This window comes from Tachyglossus aculeatus, chromosome 15, assembly GCF_015852505.1.
Source record: "Tachyglossus aculeatus isolate mTacAcu1 chromosome 15, mTacAcu1.pri, whole genome shotgun sequence".
Lineage (NCBI taxonomy): Eukaryota > Metazoa > Chordata > Mammalia > Monotremata > Tachyglossidae > Tachyglossus > Tachyglossus aculeatus.
Window position 1 is genome coordinate 11,871,108 of NC_052080.1, and position 23,810 is coordinate 11,894,917.

General features: G+C 43.1%; 1 protein-coding gene across 3 annotated transcripts in view; it reads left to right on the top strand.

Annotated features, from left to right (window-relative positions):
* The window catches only part of NLGN4X (neuroligin 4 X-linked), a 181,248-nt gene that overhangs the window by 47,263 nt on the left and 110,175 nt on the right, over positions 1–23,810 (top strand). For 2 of the 3 annotated variants that reach the window (XM_038757161.1, XM_038757163.1), the window contains exon 3: positions 11,208–12,033. In XM_038757161.1, coding sequence (XP_038613089.1) covers positions 11,562–12,033 — 472 coding nt within the window. In that variant the 5' untranslated portion in view covers positions 11,208–11,561. Of the gene's footprint in view, positions 1–11,207; positions 12,034–23,810 lie in introns of those variants that run through there. The other variant, XM_038757162.1, reaches the window with a different exon arrangement.

Here is a 23,810-nt window from a genome sequence, read left to right on the forward strand (position 1 = left end):
TCACTTCACTTCTCTGTGTCTCAGTTGCCTCATCTGTAAAATGGGGATTAAGACTGCGAGCCCCCCCCCCCCCAACCCCGTGGCTCACCTTGTAACCTGAATAAACTCACATAAACATTGCCTCACTTAAACACTGATAGTCCAACCTAGCCATGAAGAGGTACTTGAGCAACATAATAATAATAATGATAATAATAATGGCATTTATTAAACGCTTACTTTGTGCAAAGCACAGTTCTAAGCGCTGGGGAGATTACAAGGTGATCAGGTTGTCCCACGGGAGGCTCACAGTCTTAATCCCCATTTTACAGATGAGATAACTGAGGCCCAGAGAAGTGAAGTGACTTGCCCAAAGTCACACAGCTGACAATTGGCGGAGCCGGGATTAGAACCCCTGACCTCTGACTCCAAAGCCCGGGCTTTTTCCACCGAGCCACGCTGGCAAGCATCACATGCTCCCGATTCACATTCCCAAGGGTTTAGTACAAGACATTGTGCCCAATAGGCACTCCTGCTCCTGACCGTGGGAATTATTTTAGTGGATAGCAGTGGCTTTTCCTTTGTGTGTGCGTTTTTTTTTAATGGTACTTCTTAACCGCTCATTATACGCCAAGCACCGTACTAAGCACTGGGGTAGATTCAAGGTAATGTGGTAGGAGATAGACCCTGTTTCACTTAGGTTTCATTGTCTTAATTAATCCTCATTTTACAAATGAGGGAACTGAGGCACAGAGAAGTGAAATGACTTGCCCAAAGTCACACAGCAGACAAGCGGTGGAAGCAGGATTAGAATTCAGGTCCTCTGTCTCCTAGGGCCATCTTGTTTCCACTAGGCCTCTCTGTTTCTCAAGACGTTCTCAAGATACATACCCTTGAGTAACTTGTGTTGCTCAAGACTTCACTAACATATTTACTATTCTATTTATTTTGTTAATGATGTGCATCTAGCTTTAATTCCATTTATTCTGATGACTTGACACCTGTTCACATGTTTTGTTTTGTTGTCTGTCTTCCCCTTCTAGACTGTGAGCCCGTTGTTGGGTAAGGACCGTCTTTATGTGTTGCCAACTTGTACTTCCGAAGCGCTTAGTACAGTGCTCCGCACACAATAAGCACTCAATGAATGCAATTGAATGAATGAATAACTATAGCAATTTTTTACATTGCCCATGTAAATGTGAATCTTTCATTCTTGAAGACAAGAAAAAATTAATTAATGAACTTGCATTTTGTTTTCATTTCTCTCCCACCCACTCCAAAAACAACCAGAAACCCCTTACAAGAAGTAGAAGAAATATATTTGTACAGATGGTCATTTTTTTGTATCTCCATCTGAGAATCGGGCCTCTTTTCTCAATAGTCTCCGTCATCTCCTCTGACTGGAAACCAAGAAAATCTAGATCAAATTAAAATCTCGGTATTATTGTTGTCGCCTCTATTTGTCTGTTGTCTGTTATTTGTCTGTTTATTTGTCTGTTGTCGCCTCTTGTTGTCTTTCTTCTAAGAAAATAGAACCTGACTTAAATGATATTTGGAAGACCTTTTCCTGAAAGGAGAAGCCGTATATCCTACTCTAAGATTTCCGGCATTAGAATATCTAAATAAGCTGGTGGAATTTTGTCTGAGGATTCTTGTTAGAGTTTGAAAGTCAGGGTATCTTCTTTATATATTTGTTCAATCCCCCTAGAAAAGGATGAGCGCACTTGCTATTTTAAATAAAGACAGTTTGGAAGAGTCTGTTAAGATATCCTTAAATAAATTTCTAGACTCACAGGGGCTGGGATTTCTTTCTAAAGCTTCCTCGGGTTAGAAACATAAGCAGCTCGCACTTTCTCTCAGTCCCTGACTTATTCAGCCTTTGAGAAGCCGCCTTCTACTTGGACATCCAATTCCTTGAGATCTGTGTCTCCATGGTCTCTTTTTTTGAAAAATCTTCCTTTCTAAGATATAAATGTGAGCTGCAAACACAGCGCAATACTAAGGACTTGGGAGAGTACTTTACAAGAGAGTTGGTAAAGAAAATCCCCACCCTCAAGGAGCAAACAAGTGATTTATTAATCCCCAAATTTGTAGTAATTGTCTTGCTGTGTGGTGTAGCTTTTTATTCGTTCATGATGTTAGCTGACAGGTGATAAAAATATCTCGTGTGTGTGCATGTTTCATTCGTTCATTCAGTTGTGTTTATTGAGCACTTACTGTGTGGAGTGCTCTGTACTAAGCACTTGGAAAGTACAATTTGGCAACAGAGACAGTCCCTACCCAACAACGGGTGTATTGGCCATGTTTGTATTATATATGTGCTTGATTCATTCATTCATTCATTCAATCATATTTATTGAGCGCTTACTGTGTGCAGAGCACTGTATTAAGCGCTTGGGAAGTCCAAGTTGGCAACATAGAGAGACGGTCCCTACCCAACAGTGGGTGCTTGATGAGTGTGCATATGGTATGTGTGTTGCACTGTGCTTTAAATCTGCTGTGCTGCTGTCTGTATGTTGTGGGTATATGTGGGCCGGGGAGTGTTTGAAGTTGGGGTGGGGTGTCTGTGTGTATGTGTGTGTTTGTGTGTTTTGGTAGTCCCAGCTTGTGATCTTATCTCTCTCTCCCATCTTTCACAATTTCACTGGAGCCCATCCGTCTTCCGGGTCTTACTCCTCCGATCTCATTCTCTGGCCGCTTCAGGGAGTCAGGCCAGTTTGGCCAGGAGTCCCTCTTCCAACCCCATCCCGATATCCCACCCGCCCGCCTCCGCTGACCTGGCGGCTTCACTGCTTCCCCCAGGACAGCCCTTTTCCCGTCTGACTTCTCTGGCGCCATTCAGTCCCTGGGTCCCACTCTCAGCTGTTAACGGCCACTGCCGTCCATGGTCCTCGGTTGGTTTCCTCTGGCCTTGGGCATCCTCACCAGACCTGGGTCCTCCCACTCCGTTTTGCCTCCCCCCGTCTTGCTCTCTTCATTCATCCCCCTCCCAGCCCCACGCCACTTGTGTGCATATCTGTAGTTTATATTCATGTCTGACTCCCCCTCTAATAATAACAATAATGATGGCATTTGTTAAGCGCTTACTATGTGCAAAGCACTGTTCTAAGCGCTGGGGGGATACAAGGTGATCAGGTTGTCCCAAGGTGATCAGGTTGTCCCATGTGGGGCTCACAGTCTTCATCCCCGTTTTACAGATGAGGGAACTGAGGCTCAGAGAAGTTAAGTGACTTGCCCAAGGTTACACAGCAGACATGTGGGGAGCCGGGATTCGAACCCATGACCTCTGGCTCCAAAGCCCGTGCTCTTTCCACTGAGCCACGCTGCTTCTCTAGACAGTAAAACTCACTGTAGGCACGTTAAAATGTCAGTTAACATTGTTCTATTGTACTCTCCCAAGCGCTTACTGGGGTAGATACAAGTTAATCAGGTTGGACACAGTCCCTGTCCCACAAGGGGCTCACTCTCTTAATCCCCATTTTACAGATGAAGTCACTGAGGCACGGAGAAATGAAGTGTCTTTTTCAGGGTCCCACGCAGACAAGTGATAGAGCTGGGATTAGAACCCAGGTCCTTCTGAGCCCCAGGCCCGGGCTCTACCAACTAAGCCGTGTTGCTAACCTCATGTCATTGGAGAAGCAGCGTGGCTCAGTGGAAAGAGCACGGGCTTTGGAGTCAGAGGTCATGGGTTCAAATCCCTGCTCCGCCAACTGTCAGCTGTATGACTTTGGGCAAGTCACTTAACTTCTCTGTGCCTCAGTTCCCTCATCTGTAAAATGGGGATTGTCCCGTGGGACAACCTGATCACCTTGTAACTTCCCCAGCGCTTAGAACAGTGCTTTGCACATAGTAAGCACTTAACAAATACCATCATTAGTATTATTATGTCATGCCTTTTGAGATGGAGGCAGAGATCAGGAGAGAGAAGTTTGGAGGTAGAGTGTATTTTGCCCAATAGCCCCAGACCCAATTGCAGAAAGTTACAGCACTTTTTTAAGAGAATAGCTACAATGCTGTGTTGGTTTTTATTGAAAAATTACCCTTTGATTGAGAAATGAATCCCGTAGTTAGTTGAATAAGGGAGAGCTGTACCGATGTTTCTCTCCTGATCAGAGGAAACTTGTAGATTTTTTTTTCCTGGGGGCGGTAAGCCCTTCTAACTTTCAAGCGACATTAGTAATTAAGTAAACATGTTTGTTTCCTCTTAGTGGTTTTCCACTTTGGATAGTGTGCCACGTGATCGAAACTGGATGTATTTGTATCCAATTCTCTGGGTTTTAGAAACCATCTGCTGTGGGAGAAGTGAAGAGAGACATAAAATGACAGAGTATTTTCAGGGTAATTAAACCCAGGGAAAATAGGACAATCAGGGAGTTGGATTTAATTGGTTTTAATTGCGTTAAGAGTAATAGGCCAGGCTGAAAAGATAGATCTTAATATAAGGTCTGAAAAGAGCCAAGGAGACCAGGAATTGCAGAAAGCCTGTTCCAGTTGATTAGTGTAGTGCGAAGAAAGGAAGGACCTTACTAGGATCCCTTCAGAGACAGCTGTTAGGAGAAAGTATCCCCAAAACTTATATTTAAGAAAAAGATTGATCAGAGAGTAGAAAACCAGCACCCAGATTGATGTGTGTTTTCATTAAAGAAGAGAATAACCTCTTGAATAACCACCTCTTGGTGGTTTTCTGAACACTAAAATGTCATTCCATCGGCATAATAAAAGAATGGACAATTTTGTCTTGCTGCAAAATGGTGAGATGGCTATTTACATTTCAGGAGTGTATGCATATGTTTAATTTGAAGGAGAGCTAATTGACAGTGTCCCCGAAGAGTCCCTTTATCAACGCAGAAAGATTTTATTTAGAAGAAATTCTAGATTTTGTTGGGTGTCGTGATCGGGGGGCAGATTTCATGACTGGCTTCATAGGCCTAGAGTTGTGGGGTGGGAGGGTGGCAATTTAGTACAGTGGTCTGCACCCAGGAAGTGCTCAAAAAATATCATCGATTGATAGATTGAAACCTAGTGGAATTTTGACCCCCCTCTTTGGGGAGAATAGTTCAGGATTTCTATGGGGCAGCACTTTTTGAATGAAAACCAGTTTGCTTGGGTCTCTCTCCCTCTGACTTGAAGGAGCGAGGAATGCGGTGGCTTTTTTTTTTGTTCTTTCTTCATCAGGAATTGGAGGGACTGTGTCACAACTGGATTGTTACACTTATGGAGCCTGTTTACTGAACTTGGGAAAAGAAATCTGTCCCAGATATCTTCCCTTGTTATTTTGAGAAACTCTATAGAGGGGCAGATTTCTGTCTAGAAGGTGAACCCTTTTTGTAAGATCATTTGAAATGTGCCACATTTCCCCTCCTGGAAGTTAAGATGGTTGAAATAAAGCAGTAGTCGTACTGTTTCCCATGTGGTTAACAGAAAGCTGAACTTTGTTCCAGATTTGCAGTATTCCATAAAAACTCTTTAAGACATAAAATACCTTCTATTAATAGAAAAATTGAAGCATCAAAGCTTTCTGTATTTGAGTCTGGCAGTTTTTCCTTTAATAACTTATTTTATCGGGCCATGGGACATTTTACTTCATTATCTTATCATTTTAGCAGCCAACATTACACATCAAAGCAAAATTAGGTCTGTCCCCATTTTCAGTCAGCAAGGACTACATGCATTCAAGTAGAATAATGTGAAAAGTATTAGAAAAGTTTCGAAATCATGACAAAATTTTTCATAATCACTTAAATTAAGTTTTTGGTATTTTTTTTTAGGCAGCATACATGTGCATATGGATATATGGGCATAGTATTGTGCAGATTTTTGTAGTCTGATAGATGAATAGACATATTTTCATGTTTTTGGTTTAGGGGGTAATTATTACTCTGGTACTGTTATCTAAATTGCAATAGGGTTTTAGGAGATTGTTTTTGAAGTGGCTGTGGATTCAGTGCTTTGGCTGGCTTTTGGTATTCACAGATTGCACTGTTATGGGTTTGGTGCTGTGTTTTTATGCACTGAAAAAAATCTTGCTCTTCTATTAGCTATCGAGGGCCTTGTCCGGTCCATTTGATTGAAACATAAATTCTGCCGCATTTCATACACAGAGGTTAGTCATACACCTAGTTGAAACTAAACCCTCTAGACTGTAAACTCATTATGGGCAGGGATGTGACTGTTTACTGTTGTAATATACTCTCCCAAGCGCTTAGTACAGGGCTCAGCACACAGTAAGTGTGCAACAAAATATGATTTCATTCATTCATTCATTCAGTCATATTTATTGAGCGCCTACTGTGTGCAGAGCCCTGTACTAAGCGCTTGGGAAGTACAAGTTGGCAACATAAATGAATGAAAGAAGCAGCAGCAGCAGGCCTGGGATTCAGAGGAGCTGGGTTCTAATCCTGGCTTTGCCACTTGTCTACTGTAGGACCTCGGGCAAGTCATTTAATTTATCTGTGCTTCAGTGACCTCTGTAAAATGGGGATTAAGACCGTGAGCCCTACTGTGGGATAGGGACTGCATCCAACCCAATTATCTTGTATCTAACCCAGTGATTAGTACAGTGCCTAGCACATAGTAAGCTCCTAATACTGTTTAAAAAAGCAACACCCAAAAATAAAGCTTAAAAACCTGCAACAGGGAATAACACCAGGAAGGCAGAGGAAATATTTTCAGGACAGAACAAAACAAAACTTCAGGCAAACACTACATCTCAGCCCAAAACCAGGAGCCCATTGCTGAGGTTAGCCTAACATGGCACAGTGCTATCCAGAAAGGAGTGGCTCATTTTGATCCAAAGCTCCTTGAGGAAGAAGGGACAGGGAGGCATAAGAGAAAGCGTTGCTAAGTCCTGCGAACATCAAATGTGACAAGAACAGGGTTGTCACAAAAGGACAGTGTTTTTGTGCCCATGATGTGACCCAGACTGTGGGTTCCACATTGGCCTTTTCAGTAACACACTCACGTATGGATGAATTTCGCTGTCTGTAGAATCTCCATCTAATACCAGGGCAACATAAAGAGAAATAAAGGAAATTTTAGCCAGATCCAAATAACTACTCATCCCTAGATAAACAGGTTTTGTCTACTCTAGTACTACTACCCTGTTATTATTACTGTGATTATTATTCTCGTGATAATTACTGCTACTAATATTAATAACAAGAATAATAATCACAATGATAAGATTTGCAGGTTTTGCCAAGCCTGTACTATGTGCCAAGCCCCGAACTAAGTGCTGGGGTAAACACAGAATAATCCCAACAGAAATTTAAGATAGTCACATGAACACTATGAGAGTGTGGGGGTATTTAAAATTTCATTGAAGCTCTGAAGTGCCATTTGGGGGGATGTGGGGGGATGCAAAATGGGGAGATTGAAAGTTAATCCGGGAATACCTCATGGAGATGTGAATTCAGAAGGGCTTTGAAAATGGGGAGTGCTGAACTAAGTGCTGGGGTAAGTACAGAATAATCCAAACAGAAATTTAAGATAGTCACATGAACACTATGAGAGAGTGGGGGTATTTAAAATTGCATTGGAGCTCTGAAGTGCCATTTGGGGGGATGTAAAATGGGGAGATTGAAAGTTAATCCGGGAATACCTCATGGAGATATGAATTCAGAAGGGCTTTGAAAATGGGGAGTGCTGAACTAAGTGCTGGGGTAAGTACAGGATAATCCGAACAGAAACTTAAGATAGTCACATGAACACTGTGAGAGTATGGGGGTATTTAAAATCACATTGAAGCTCTGAAGTGCCGTTTGGGGGGATGTAAAATGGGGAGATTGAAAGTTAATCTGGGAATACCTCATGGAGATGTCAATTCAGAAAGGCTTTGAAAATGGGGAGTGCTGTGCAGTGTCTGTGATAAGAATAATTGTGGTATTTGTTAAGTGCTTACCGTGTGCCAAGCACTGTACTAAGCGCCGAGGCAGATATAAGATAATTAGGTGGGGCTCACCATCTAAGTAGGAAGGAGAATAGGCATTGAATCCCCATATCCCTCACAGCTGACCTCGTGCTCCTGGACTGCCTGGAACTCAATCTCCCTGCTGTGTGTCCTTAGGCAAGTAACTTTATTTCTCAGTGCCTCTTTCCTCCTCTGCAAAATGGGGTTGTTAAGTGCTCACTATGTGCCGTTCATTCATTCAATCGTATTTATTGAGCGCTTACTGTGTGCAGAGCACTGGACTAAGTGCTTGGGAAGTCCAAGTTGGCAACATGTAGAGACGGTCCCTACCCAACAGTGGGCTCACAGGCTAGAAGGGGGAGACGGAGAACAAAACAAAACATATTAACAAAATAAAATAGAGTAGATATGTACACATAAAGTAAATGAATAAATAGCGTAATAAATACATGCAAACATATGTACATATATACAGGTGCTGTGGGGAGGGGAAGGAGGTAAAGTGGGGGGGATGGAGAGGGGGAGGAGGGGGAGAGGAAGGACCCCAGCGCTTAGAGCAGTGCTTGCCTAGTAGTAAGTGCTTAACAAGTACCATAATTCTTATTATTATTACTAAGCGCTTGGGAGAGTACAGTGCAACAGAATTAGCAGACATGTTCCCTCCCCATAACGAACTTACATACGCGTGAAAAGCTAAATATAAGAAAGACATGAATTTACTCGTAATGAAACTCTGCCAACTGTGCCTAAGGAAATGGAGATAAAATATACTTAAATGCCTAGAAAGACCTTCCTATTGGAGTGTAATTTTGCTATTGTTTGGATAAAATGGGAATGATAATAATTATTATGGTACTTGTGAACTGCTTATTTTGTGCCAGAATGATAGTCTTCAATGTTGCCCGTGTTCCCACTCTCATATTTGAAGGATTTAAACTTTTTCCTCTCATTTTAAGATCTTTCTGAATTTCTTATGGAATGCTTTCTTCTTCCTTAGCTACATCACTCATATTCCATTAAGAGTATTCTTTAAAGTATATGAGTTTAGCCTAAACATAGCTCAAGTATAACTAAGGAAATATCACAAGGACTTTGAAAGCTTGTGTTCTAAGACAGACCAGGCATATGTGTGCAGTCAAAGGCAATTTCCAAACATGCAGCGCCATACATGCTGTTTCTTCCTTAAATCTTGGATTTCTAAAGCGTGCCTCTTTTTTTTCCTCTCCAAGTATTTTATTGTGCAAGTCCAGTAAATTGAAGTGTTTGTTGTTCCTGATTTCCGGGAAATGATTTGAACCATTAAAAAAGAGACAAAGAGTTAGTGATGTCCTATCTTGAAGTGAACAAAGGACTTGAAGAAAGGACTATTGTTGGTTAAAAGGCTTCTTTGCTTTGAGGGATATTTAACTAGTCGGAAGGTATTACATCATCACCTGCATCTTTTGAGACTCTTTATTAACTATTTGAAAGTTGGAGATGATTAAGGCAGGGATCAAAACATTTGCTGCAGCCAACTGTTGCCCTGTCTACAGAACCAAACAGCATGGCTCAGTGGAAAGAGCCCGGGCTTTGGAGTCAGAGTTCATGGGTTCAAGTCCCGGCTCTGCCAATTGTCAGCTGTGTGACGTTGGGCAAGTCACTTAACTTCTCTGGGCCTCAGTTCCCTCATCTGTAAAATGGGGATTAAGACTATGAGCCCCCCGTGGGACAACCTTATCACCTTGTAACGTCCCCAGCGCTTAGAACTGTGCTTTGCGCATAACAAGTGCTTAATAAATGCCATTATTACTATCCCAGACTGAGCCCCCTTTTTCCTCTCCTCCTCCCCATCACCCCCGCCCTACCTCCTTTCCCTCCCCACAACACCTGTATATGTTTGTACAGATTTATTACTCTATTTCTTTTACTTGTACATATTTATTATTCTATTTATTTTGTTAATGATGTGCATCTAGCTTTACTTCTATGTATTCTGATGACTTGACACCTGTCCACATGTTTTGTTGTCTGTCTCCCCCTTCTAGACTGTGAGCCCGTTGTTGGATAGGGACTGTCTCTATACGTTGCCAAGTTGGACTTCCCGAGCGCTTAGTACAGTGCTCTGCACACAGTAAGCGCTCAATAAATACGATTGATTGATTGATTGATTCCCAAGCACTTAGTACAGTGCTCTGCACACAGTAAGCACTCAATAAATGTGATTGAATGAATGAATGAATGAACCCAGCTACTTTTCAGGTTCACAGTTCTAGTCATGCTATTTAACACCATTTTCTATAACTTGGGAGGACATCATCAAACACTAAAACCTCTTGCTGGAGTTTGGTCCATTGGAGAGTTTGTCAATTTTTTAAATGTTCTGATAGAATGTAATAATCACTCTATTGGGATCAAGAGTGTTTTTTCTTCTTTTTTTTCTCAAAAAGCACGCTTAATTCAAATAAGCTGTTTTCATGGATAGTGTCTTTATGCTTCAGTCCTTGATTTGACAGCCTAAACTTTTCCATTTTGATTTCCAAATACGGATCACTTGGGGTGGATAACGTTTAGTTCCATACAACCCGCACGCTTCCAAAATTAATAAAGTTGAACTTAGGACCTCCAGATACCTAGACTGTCATCAGAAAGGCCTCCATTTGTAGGTGAGCATAACCCATCACTGGAAAGAGTTTTTAATTTAGACCTAATGGAAATGGAATCCTTTATGAAACTTCATTTAAAAATGCTTAGATTCATTAAAAAAAGACTTAAATATGCAGCGATACCCAGTGTGTGATTGAAATTTAGAATGGGCCCTTCTTTTCCCAGTCTTCCTAACAAAATGAGAAGAAAGTGCACAGCACCTAGGGAAGAATTAATGTAGCCTCTGGAGGGATATAGTCGCATTTTGCAGATGTGTTCTAGTCACCAGGTTTCCGTTTGAGCATCAGAATCAAACAGGGGTATTTATTGAGCAGAGCTTTGTACTGAGCACTTGGGAGAGTTCAGTACAATAGAATTGGAAGTCGTGATCTCTGGCCACAAGGAGTTTACAATCTAGTTCATTCAGCTCTACTCTAAGACATCTGGATGGATCACTTCACAGTTGATGAGGCTGGGTTATCGATCATTCAGTGGATCACTGGTATTTTTTGAGCACTTACCGTGTCCAGAATACTGCCCTAAGTGCTTGGGAAATTACAGTACAATAGAATTGGTAATTATGATGCCTTCCTACAGTCTAGAAGGGCTTAGAGTCTGTCAGGCGACAGACACAAGGCAGAGGCGATGGGCTACTACATTTAGTTAATCTTAATTTTGTCTTTTCGCTTTCCCTTAGGGAACCACTCCAGGGTTGGATTTATCTGAGCAAGACCTGTTGTCCTGGTGGAGCAGAGTGACAGCCAAGATCCACCCTTCGTTTCCCAATTCGGTTCATTTGCCAAAGGAGTGGAGACTAAGGCCAGATTTCGTTCTGGGAACGGGATGCGGAGACGAGGACTCCCATGTCTTTTTCCTAACGTTGGAATCTGTTTATGATCAGAGTCTTTGAGTTCTCAGCCTGCCGCGCAATTCCAGGTGGGTGTTGGGACCTCCAGGAAGACAACGTCCTTCCGTCCGGCCGGTTTTCTCGACCGCCTTGGCTTTTCCCTGGTCCGCGGAAGACGGAGCCCTGCTGATGCCGCTGTAAACAATGTCGAGGCCCGAGAGACTATTATGGCTTCCACTGGTGTTCACCCCCGTCTGTGTCATGTTGAACTCGAATTTCCTGCTTTGGATAACAGCCCTCGCCATCAGGTTCACACTGATCGACAGCCAAGCACAATACCCCGTTGTCACCACAAATTACGGCAAAATCCGGGGCCTAAGAACACCACTGCCCAATGAGATCCTGGGCCCAGTGGAGCAGTATCTGGGGGTGCCCTACGCCTCTCCCCCCACCGGAGAGAGACGCTTCCAGCCTCCGGAACCTCCGTCCTCCTGGACCGGGATTCGCAACGCAACCCAGTTTGCCGCGGTGTGTCCCCAACACCTGGACGAGCGATCCTTGCTTCACGATATGCTCCCCGTCTGGTTTACCGCCAATTTGGATACGTTGATGACCTACGTACAAGATCAAAATGAAGACTGCTTGTACTTGAATATCTATGTGCCCACGGAGGATGGTGAGTACTTTCTCCAACTAGATGCCCAGAAGTCTCCTCGAGTGCCCAGAGTGCTAAAAGGCAGGGAGATTTAGGATTTGAGGGGGAATGGTGTCCAGTTTCTCTCTTCCTTTACCCCGTGAGAAGCAGTGTGGCCTAGTGGAAAGAGCATGGGCCTGGAGGTCGGAGGATGTGGGTACTAATCCCAGCTCTGCCACCTCTCTGCTGTGTGACCTTGGCCAAGTCACTTCACCTCTCTGGGCCTCAGTTCCTTCATCCGTAAAATGGGGGTGAAGACTGTGAGTCCCATGTGGGACAGGGACTGTGTCCAACCGGCTTACCTCGTCTCTGCCCCAGGGCTTAGAAGAGTGCCTGGCACATAGTAAGTGCTTTACAAATACCACAATTATTATCATTACTGTTATTCCTTTATAGCAAATGCAAATGTGGTCAAATGAACCTGATAAGAATTACAGCTTTTATTCATGTTTTGTGATTGGATTGCAGTTTGCCCTGTCTAGGATATTTGGAATCATGTACTAAAAGGCTAGGGAATAGATAAAGTAATCCTATAGAAAATCATTCCCGCAGCTCCATTTCGGAAAGCAGGATTTAGTAATGATTTATCCCACGGATTGCATTACTTGTTAGCAGCCTCAAAAGACAGAGTGTTGAGAGAAATCAGTTGTTAACACAAAAACCAAAAAAAATGCGTTAAACCTTTTTGGTAGAGAACCCGGGGTTTTGTTGCTCTCCTTGCCAATTAATAATTCATTTTCATCAAATGCAGATATGAGGAATCCAAACGGGTGTGGCTCTTTTGTGTTCAAAATTCCTCTTGTCTTTTAAAATTCCTGGGGCAGAGTTTACATTAAGAAGATGGGAGAAAATTCCAAGACCAATATTAGTCATTAGATTCTTTTAGTCACCTTTAAGTCAGCATTATCTGGCCATTTTCATGTCAGTGTTCTTTTTATTTCAGAAAAAAGAAATGACTGTTGAAGGGTTTCCAAAAATGCAATTAGAATCTTAAGTTTCTGCTTTCCACCTATATGCTGCTTCAAGGGCCGTCATTATAGGAAAAGTTTAGATGTATCAAAACAGTAAAGGCAGACAGAGTTGGCTGTTACTAGCAATAATGTAGGGGTGATTTAGTGAGTATCTCTTGCTCTGGAAGGGCTGTCTTGAAATCCAGTCGGGAGAAGTTTACAGTAATATGATTGTTAATTTAAGACCCTCGATTCTTAAATTAACAAATGTGTTGCTGTATTAATAAACTAATTCATGCAGACTTAGGTGACTGTTGGCTTCGGAAATATTATTAATCCACTGTGCTGTGTGAATGCGCATGTGACTGCCCAATATTAAGTACGAGTTTAAAAAAAAAGGGAAAAAAAGAAAATCTCTAACAAAAAGCCGACCTAAAATTGTGTGTCGCCCAAGCATAGTTAAGCGAAATTACTTTAAAGAGCTGCTCACGGAATCGGATTAAACATCCTTTGCCTCATTATACGACTCTCATCTAGCATAAAGTTATCTGTGTTGTTATGGAAACCAACCACGAAATTAGATTGGGTAGCCTAGGTCTGAAAATGACTCAATTGGTTAAATTCACATTTGGAGCTCTTATTTAAGTAAAGGAGGCCCGAAGTGCTCGTCTTTATGAGCTTTCTCAGTAGCCTCTTTGTGTATTTGTGAATACATGGGCTGCGCTCCCCAAATCCAATTAGCGCTCGGATTTGGAAAGACACCTGGGTCAGAGTCTCTGCCTATTTAAAAAGAAGTCCTGAAAGAAAAAGGACCTACCTTGATTTTAACAATTCATCCGCTGGAGGAGATCCTAGGGTGGGGAACAGCTTAGCCATTAGGCACCGCTCTCAGAAAGCCCAGTTACGCAGTGTCAGGGGGACCGTACCTAATTGACAAAAGCTGCTTGAAAGGCAGAGAAAAGAGTCTCTTTGTGAGTAGATTGTTGTTGAGCGCTGACAGTCGTGACAAATAAGATGTTGATGAATAGGCAACAAAGTTCCAATCCCAATATGAAAAAGAAGCATTTGAAAAACATGCTAAACTAAGAGTTAAGTTTTAGACACGGGAAAGTCTTCACAGCCAACCTTTAAAAATGTACCCCTTAGAACCTTAATTCTGGAAAATGTGTTTTAAAAGGCATTTGAAACTGTTCTGGCTTGTAAATAATATTTATCCATGGCATATTTCAAGACATACTTCATATAGCACGTACGCGAACATGAAGACGTAGTTTTAAAATAATCATGAAACGCTCTATGTAATGTGGATTTTTCAACAGAGAGAATAAGAATTCAAATCTATATTTAAAGTCAGAACTAAAGGCAGTTTGGGTCATTTGTGTTGGTAAAATGAAGGGATCTTAATATTAATCCTTTTTTTCTAGGAGCAATGACCCGATGATGTCAATGGGAAATGAAAACACATAACCGCTTCTTATGAAATGTTTCCACTGACATTCCTTTTTCTGGAAATGTCAAACATTCTCCTCAAACCATTAATAAAACCACACACATGAGGAAAACATAGCTTCCTCGGGAATTGCAAATGGGCAGCAGGCGTTCAGGTGTAAATTTTCATTCTGGTGACGGAGAAGATTGAGGCTCAGAATCTTTGGGATTTCCTTTGATCCTGTCTGTCTTTTTCTCCAGAATGCAAACCACTGGAGCGACCTAGGTGAATGCTAATTCTTTATCTATCCAGATTTTACCTCCTGGTTACAGAAATGATCAGTTAATGGCTTGCATGGACCTTAAATATCAAAATTATAATGTTACCCCTGATGACTCTGGTCCCTGTCAGGTAAGGTGCTGTCAATCAGTCAATCGGTGGCATTGGCTGAGTACACACTGTGTGTAGAGCACTGTGCTAAGTGCTTGGGAGAGTTCAGTACAACAGGGTTAGTAAACCCATTCTCAGCCCACAACGAGCTTACAGTCTAGAGGGCTATCACGCATACGATACTGGACTCTAGCACTGAAGGTCATCAGTATATAGGAACCACTGACCTGCTATCAGGCCTGAAGTTGGCAAGGATGAGAGCGTGGGTGGCACTGCCCAAACTACCGTCATTATAGGACATTCACTCCGGTTTTTAAACCTCTTCCCACTGATTGCCTTTCTATCATTTTTGAACCATCATGTAGGCTTTAAACTATTCCTTTAGACTGTAAACTCCTCCGGAAGACCGTAAGCTCCCTGTGGGCAGGGGATAAGTCTACCCAGTCTACTGTACTCTTCCCAAGCGCTTTGTAAAGTGCTCTGTGCACGGTACACACCCAGTATATGCCACAAATTGATTGTTCTCTTCATCATCAGACTGCTCCTTATTTGCTGTTTTTTTTTCTCCTGCTACTGCCATTACTGTCCCCTCTTCCAGTAACAGTGGCAGTGGTGGCGGAGGGGGATGGGGGTATTCAAAGCTTTTTTCCAGGTTGGGGGAAGCGGAGTCGCCCATTTGAATGATAATATTGCCAACTTGTACAGATCCCGCTTTAGGGGTGCTCCCCCCGTCCCGTGGAAGCCGACATTTCAGGACTCCAGACTGAGGGATGCATTATTAAGCGTGGAACTACTTACCCTCCCATTGTTACAGACTTTAAGCCACCCCCTCCCTGGACTGTATCCGGGAATAACGTGGACATTCCTTGGGACCACTGCCTCCTGGAATTGATTTGGGGAGTGGGCAGTTTATGAAGCAAAGCTAACCGAGAGGGATCTTAAAGATCCCGAGGGAATGACGTTTTTGTGTGAGTGTGTAAGGGACCTTGGAAGGTCGTTTAATCCATCCCCTCCTATGGGGAACACCACACCCAAATAATACTGAGAAAAACCTAGGGTTTTTTTAAAATAGATCTCCAGAGAAGAGCTGGGTTTGGTACTCAGAGGTCGTGGGTTCTAATCCTGCCCCTGCCACTTGTCAGCTGTGTGATTTTGGACAACTCACTTCACTTCTCTGGTCCTCAGATACGTCATCTGTAAAATGGGGATTAAGACTGTGAGCCCCACGTGGGACAACCTGATCACCTTGTACCCTCCCCAGCCTTTAGAACAGTGCTTTGCCCGGCGTGGCTCAGTGGAAAGAGCCCGGGCATAGGAGTCAGAGGTCGTGGGTTCTTATCCCGCCTCCGCCACTTGTCAGCTGTGTGACTTTGGGCAACTCACTTCACTGGGCCTCAGTTACCTCCTCTGTAAAATGGGGATTAAGACTGTGAGCCCCACGTGGGACAACCTGATCACCTTGTATCCCCCCCAGTGCTTAGACAGGGCTTGGCACATAGTAAGCACTTAACAAATGCCATTATTATTATTATTATTATTATTATCCTAACTCATTCCACCCTCCTCCCTGGCAGCAAAACAGCAGCTGTGGTTTGTGACAGGAAATCCCTCCAGCAAACACTGTCAGTAGAAGGGAAGTCACAGTAATGGCTCTGGCAGCAACCCACAGCAGCAGAGAGCCCTGAGGGATGGTGGTCGTGAGCACATCATCGTTCTGTCGCTGTCACCATTTCGAACAGAAAGGAGAACTGATGGAGGGAAACTTTCTCTGACATCAGTCACCTCCACTCACCCCTCCCCAGCAACACTGACCTCTGAATATAGATCACAACAGCCCCGGAGTCTTCTCTAGCTCACTAAGCTGCCCCACCGTCATCTTTTTTTTTTTTAATTCATTCATTCAGTCGTATTTATTGAGCGCTTACTGTGTGCAGAGCACTGGACTAAGTGCTTGGGAAGTACAAGTCAGCAACGTAGAGAGGTGGTCCCTACCCAATAAAGGGCTCACAGTCTAGAAGGAGGAGACAGACAACAAAACAAGGAGACAGGTGACAATACCCTCAGAATAAATAGAATTTGAGCTATATGCACATCACTAATAAAATATAGTGAGATATATGTACAAATATACCCAAATGCTGTGGGGAGGGGAAGGGGGTAGGGCAGAGAGAGGGAGGGGGACGATGGGGAGAGGAGGGGGAGCAGAGGAAAAGGGGGGGGACTCAGTCTGCGAAGGCCTCCTGGAGGAGGTTTAATGGTATTGGTTAATAATAATAATAATGATGGCATTTATTAAGTGCTTACTATGTGCAAAGCACTGTTCTAAGCGCTGGGGCAGTTACAAAGTGATCAGGTTCCCCCACGGGGGGCTCACAGTTTTAATCCCCATTTTACAGGTGGGGCAACTGAAGCAGAGAGAAGTTAAGTGATTTGCCCAATCACACAGCTGACAATTGGCAGAGTCAGGATTTGAACCCATGACCTCTGACATCAAAGCCCGTGCTCTTGTTCACTGAGCCACGCTGCTTCTCTAAGCACTTACTATGTGCCGGGCGCTGTACTAAGAATAGAATAGATTTGATCATGATCTGAACCTGAACGTCTTTCAAATGAAAAACACATTGTAGTCATCATTTCTTCAACTCTCTTTGGGGGAAAAGTGCCTTATAATCCTTAATATATTAGTAATACTGGAGTTGTTTTGTGATGCAGGTCGATTCATTCATTCAATCGTTCGTTCGTTCATTCACTCAATCGTATTTATTGAGCGCTTACTGTGTGCAGAGCACTGTACTAAGCGCTTGGGAAGTACAAGTTGGCAACATATAGAGACGGTCCCTACCTAACAGTGGGCTCACAGTCTAGAAGGGGGAGACAGACGACAAAACAAAACATATTAACAGAATAAAATAAATAGAATAAATATGTAAAAGTAAAATAAATAAATAAATAGAGTAATAAATACGTACAAACATATAGACATATATGCAGGTGCTGTGGGGAAGAGAAGGAGGTAAGGCGGGGGGGATGGAGAGGGGGAGGAGGGGGAGAGGAAGGAGGGGGCTCAGTCTGGGAAGGCCTCGTATTTATTGAGCGCTTACTGTGTGCAGAGCACTGTACTAAATGCTTGGGAAGTGCCAGTTGGCAAGTCGATTCAAGTAACCCCATTTTATTCTTGGTGTAATGGAGGTCCAGGGGGTATCAAACAGAGTTAATGACAGAGCGGGGATTCAGTTATAAAAGACCATCCCACGTAGCTAAATTGGTTCCATCTGTGTTTCTTCTGCATCGAACCCTAGTTTAAAAAGAAGCAGAAAAGAATAATGAAGGACCATTGCATTTCTGGAAAGAAGGCAGAACTGGAAAGCAAGAGCCTGAGCTGTAGTGCTGGCTTTCCCACCTGCCTGCAGTGTGACCGTGGGCAAGTCACTCAACTTCTCTGTGCTTCAGTTTCCTCATTTGTAAACTGGAGATGAAATATAATAATAATAATTTTGGTATTTAAGTGCTTACTATGTGCCAGGCACTGTTCTAAGGATACAAGGTGATCAGGTTGTCCCATGTGGGACTCACAGTCTTAATCCCCATTTTACAGATGAGGTAACTGAGGCTCAGAGAAGTGAAGTGACTTGCCCAAAGTCACACACCTGACAAGTGGCGGAGCGGGGATTAGAACCCATGACCTCTGACTCCCAAGCCCGGGCTCTTTCCACTGAGCCACGCTGCTTCTCAATATCTGTTCTTTCCCCACTTCCCCTAAGACTGAGAGCTCAACTGAGGGACAAGGACTGTGTCTGAGCTGATTGTATTGTATCTACCCTAGCGCTCAGCACACTTCTTGGCACAGAGTTAATGCTTAACAAATACAATAATAATTAGAATAATATTGATAATAAAAGCCCAAATTTGGACCCGATGCAAAGCAAATAACAAGTGTTCTAGACTGTGAGCCTGCTGTTGGGTAGGGACCGTCTCTATATGTTGCCAACTTGTACTTCCCAAGTGCTTAGTACAGTGTTCTGCACACAGTAGGCGCTCAATAAATATGATTGAATGAATGAATGAGTGGAGAATAGTAGACATTTAGAATTTGTCATTCAGTAAATGTTTAATTATAGATAATATACTATTTCTCCACAGAAAAATGGGGGAAAATCGAAATTCCCGTTAAAGAAGTAAAAGATAAAATTCACAGCGTGTGAGTCCTTAGAGGCTGTTTCATCGTCATTGATGGTATTTATTGAGCACTTGCTGTGTGCAGAATATTATACTAAGCGCTAGGGAAAGTTTCCTAATCTATGTAGGGCACACGACTTGTATTTCTTGTTCCGAGACACCGCAGCCTTAGAAAAGAAGAAGAATTGTCTGTCTTCCACTGAGACCTCTCAGCTTAAAGAATAAAACGGAATAAATCCTAGCTGCCTCCTGACCCCAATAGATGGGTCAGGAATCTAAAAGTACCAGCAGTTTTGACCCTTGAGACTAAACTCTGGTTTCCGACCAGTTTCGAAGTTCTTTTTGTTCCTCATGTCACAAAAGAGCAATCCGCCCCACCAATAAAGATTAACCTTTCAGCCTGGGCCCTGTAAACGCTAAGCAAGAAGATAGTCCCTGATCATAAAATACAGAAAGCGCCCTATCGGTGTAGGGAACAAAAGGAGAGCAATTTGAACCCACAGATGCAAGAAATACAGTTAAATTGAGGAGGAGCCAGAGAAACGGCCCAGGAATAAATTGATTAAATTATGGACTGTCCTCCAGACATGTTGACTCCCAGTGGTATTCTCTTCCCATAGGACGAACGGCTTCTCTTCACTCATTGACAAGTCTTTATATTCAGTAATAATAATAATCATAATGACAGTTAAACGTTTACTAGGTGTCAAGCACTGTTCTGAGTGCCGGGGTAGATGCATGCTAATCAGGTTGGATGCAGTCTGTGATCCACATGGGGCTCACAGTGTTGATCCCCATTTTAAAGATGAGGAAACTGAGGCACAGAGAAGGGAAGTGATTTGCTCAGTAACACAGCAGACAAGTGGCGGAGCCAAGATTAGAACCCAAGTCAATCAATCAATTGTATTTATTGAGCGCTTACTGTGTGCAGAGCACTGTACTAAGCACATGGGAAGTACAAGTTGGCAATGTATAGAGGCAGTCCCTACCCAACAGTGGGCTCACAGTCTAAAAAGTCTAAAAAGTCCTCTGACTCCCATCCATGGATTCATTCAGTTGTACTTATTGAGCCCTTACTTTGCGCAGAGCACTGTACAATGCGCTTGGGATAGTACAGTGTAAGAATAAGCAGACACATTCCCTGCCCACAATGAGCATACAGTCTAGAGAGGGAGACAGACATTATCCATACTAGGCAGAAGGGCTATGTAGAAGAAAGACTCCCCACCTCCCCCACCTCACTTTCTCCTCTCTATCATGGTGTCTCTGTGGGAGGAAGGAAAATATGACGGCAGGGTCCCAAAGATCCTTTTTCTAGCGACTGGGAAACGCATCCCCAGCAGTAAGGACGTCCTCAAATCTGGAAAGGAGCAAGTGGTGGCAACAGAATGCTCCGACAACCTTCCACCCTCCCCCTTTTCCAATGTTCATCAGTGTCCTGTTTTGTAACACATTTTAACTGGCTCTGATTGGATTAAAGGAGCAGAGAATTAACGGGTAACTGGCAAAATTGTGTTGTAATTTAGGGCTGCTAGTCAGCGGGCTTGGGACGGCAAGGACAGAGGAAAGAACATTCGATATGGCACTGTGGATTTGTTCCTTTGACAGTCTCACACATTAGAGAAAAAGGATGATTTACAGTTTTAATATGTTTTTCATGCGCAATTAACAGCCAGGCTTCTCTCCCTATCCAGAAAGCCCGAGAACAGCGTCGACATAATTTATAACAAAACCATGAAACCGAACTAATGGGAAACCCAGTATTACTCCGATGCGCTAAAAAGCCAGAGCGCAGAGGTTTTAAAACGAAAACATGAAATTTGGTGTTCTTGCTCGAGGCAAGTGCCTGGGGGAAATTAACTCTCTTTCACTCAAGGCGTGTGTTTTGTGTAAACATCCTTGGGGAGCTTATGAAGATCCTTTTTCGGATGGTTCATAGGAACTCAGGCGGTTTGTATGGTTGGCCAGTGATCCCACATCCTCCTTCCTCTGATTTATTTGAGTTCAGCCAGGTGTTCAGATGGAGTGGGGCAGTCATCGTGAAGCAATTAGAACTGTAACTGGGCTAGATTTCCAGGGCTTGAGCCCCTGTTGACCCAAACATTAATTTAAACCGTCGTCGTCGATCGTATTTATTGAGTGCTTGCTGTGTGCAGAGCACTGTACTAAGAGCTTGGGAGAGGACGATACAGTAATAGGTTGTTTGATGCTGAGGTGGATGGGCAACCCCTGGAGATTCTTGAGGAGTCAGGACATGTGAACCGAATGGGCTTTTGGGGGGGTTTTTGTTCATTTTTTTTAGAAAAATGACCTGGACACCAGAGTGATTGATATGACTGGCAGGAAATAAACCATGCTAGTAATGCTGTTCAAAACACAAGCATTCTAACCCATCCTTCTAGATGTCATCTCTTCCTTGAATTCTCAAGACCAGGCCTCATCCCTGGGTCCTGAGGGGAACTCCTCCAGAAAAATTCATTCAGTCGTATTTATTGAGTGCTTACTGTGTGCAGAGCACTGTACTGAGCGCCTGATGCACAAACTACGTCTAAGAGGCTTGATGTTTTGACAGGTTCTAATCCTTACCAATATGAACTTCCTGGAGCACTGGAGCCTAAGGGACAGAACGTGGAACTGGGAGTCGGGAGACCTGGGTTCCAGTCCTGGTTCTGCCACCTGCCTGCTGTGTGACTTTGAGCAAGTCACTTAACTTCTCTGTGCCTCAGTTTTCTAAGCGTACAGCCCGGCAACCTCCCTTGTAGTGTTCCAGGAGACTCTGGACTCCCTTCTTGGAGTCTCATTGTGGAAATTAGTCTGAAATATAGGTTGAAACTGATTTTGTTCGATTAAATGGCACCCGACAAGTTCGCAGCCTGAATGATCACCCTGTAGTGTGACGTGACTGTATTTGACCTGATTATCTTCTCTCTGCTCCAGCGCTTAGCACAGTACTCGGTGCATAGTAAGCACTTAGAAAACACCACTGCTATGTCATTATTATTTCTGTTCTTTGCATTTTCTGAAGTGCTCTCCTTGGGAAAGACGTGATGATTGGAAAGCCGGAGACAAGATGGGTTTTAAAGCTTTAAGAAAGTGAATTTTTCAGGCTCCTTCAAGAAAGTATACTTGCCAAGGAATGAGTGTCTGCTTAATGGAAGGATTTCAAGGTGTTCTGTAGGGGAGAAAGGCTTTTTCAACTTACGGCAAGTTTTGTTCAACATTCATTAAATCTTATATAACCTTTCTTCCCAGGATATAATTGCATAAAATACTTATCGAAGAGAAACTTTAACAGTCAGAATGACTAGGTACCCTTATATAAGCACACCTCCAATTTTTTTCTTCAGACTTTTCAATCCGGATCTGTGTACTCCTCTGTTCCACTCATGAAGGAGATAGAGATGTGGCAAGATGATGTACTTGGTAGAAAAGCAGAAGTTTTCCAATAGCCGATTAAATTTAGGCAGTAGAGGCATGAGCACGTATTCTTATAAGTGTTGATGAACAAAATAAGGCTTCATTTTTAAGCTTGCAATCGGATGTCCTAAAAGAGCCACATAAGGTCATACTGACCTCTTCCCCATTTTAAATGGAACGGGACTTTGGTGTTGCCAGGAGGAGAACTACACTTTCGAAACGAGAGCCTCACTAGATATATGTGTCAGAGGAGAGAACAATGATTAATGATCACTTGTCACAGATGCCGTTACTGCAGAGGATATTTTTAGGAATTTTAAAGATGGGGTACAGTGACTTGATCCCAGGCTTCTCCTTGTTGGACGGAGCATTTCCCAAGGAGGAAACAGGTGTGGGTGACGAGCTGGAAATCGCTCAGTTTTTCAGTGGCAAGAACCCCAGGAAATCAAAATTGAATCGATCCACTCATTATCAGGTTTAATGAATCAGAACACTTGACTCGTGTGACTGATCAGTCAGCTGCTCCTGGGCAGGTCACTTATCCACCAACTCTGTTGTATGCACTTAGGATGGTGCTCTGCACACAGTAAGCGCTCAGTCACTACCATTGATGGATTGATTAACTTTTCTGTGTTTCAATAAGTGAGGAGGTTTTAAGCCTTTTTCTGAGTCAATAGTCAATATATATGAAGGGTTTAAATGTGTAAAGCACTGGACTATTCTTTTTTTGGGGGGGTTAATGGAATTTTTAAGTACTCACTACTATTAGTAGTACTCACTACTATTAGTCATTAATATAACTAAATAAATAAATTACAACTCTGCAGCTAAGTGCTGTGGTGCTGAGAGAAGGTTGAATGTCAAGTGGCCAAAGGGTACAGATCCAGGTGGCCACGACAGTGGAGTGGGCCCTAGATAATCATTCGTCAAAAGTCAAAGTGGCCCCGCTTGGGTCAGTCAGCAGTGTGAGAGCGCACGGTATACTAGCCGTCTCGTAAAAATCATTTTCAGTTTTACACTAACATGGCAAAATCCATCCTCTCAGCCCCTTTGTCAATTACACTGCGGAGCTAGGGCAGTAGTGTTGTCGACTAGAGGACTGAGGAGGTGGAACTTCAGGAAAGATGGGTCTGTGGTAAGCTCCCAAGCTCCCTCATTAGGCACAGAGAAACATTTCTAGACTGTGAGCCCACTGTTGGGTAGGGACCGTCTCCATATGTTGCCAACTTGTACTTCCCAAGCGCTTAGTACAGTGCTGTGCACACAGTAAGCGCTCAATAAATACGATTGGCTGATTGATTTCTGAGGTCATTGGAATGCTTATCTGTACTCCGCCTGCCCAAGGAGCAAATGAATTAATCTTTCATTATATTCTCTCCAGATCCGTTTCCTCAACC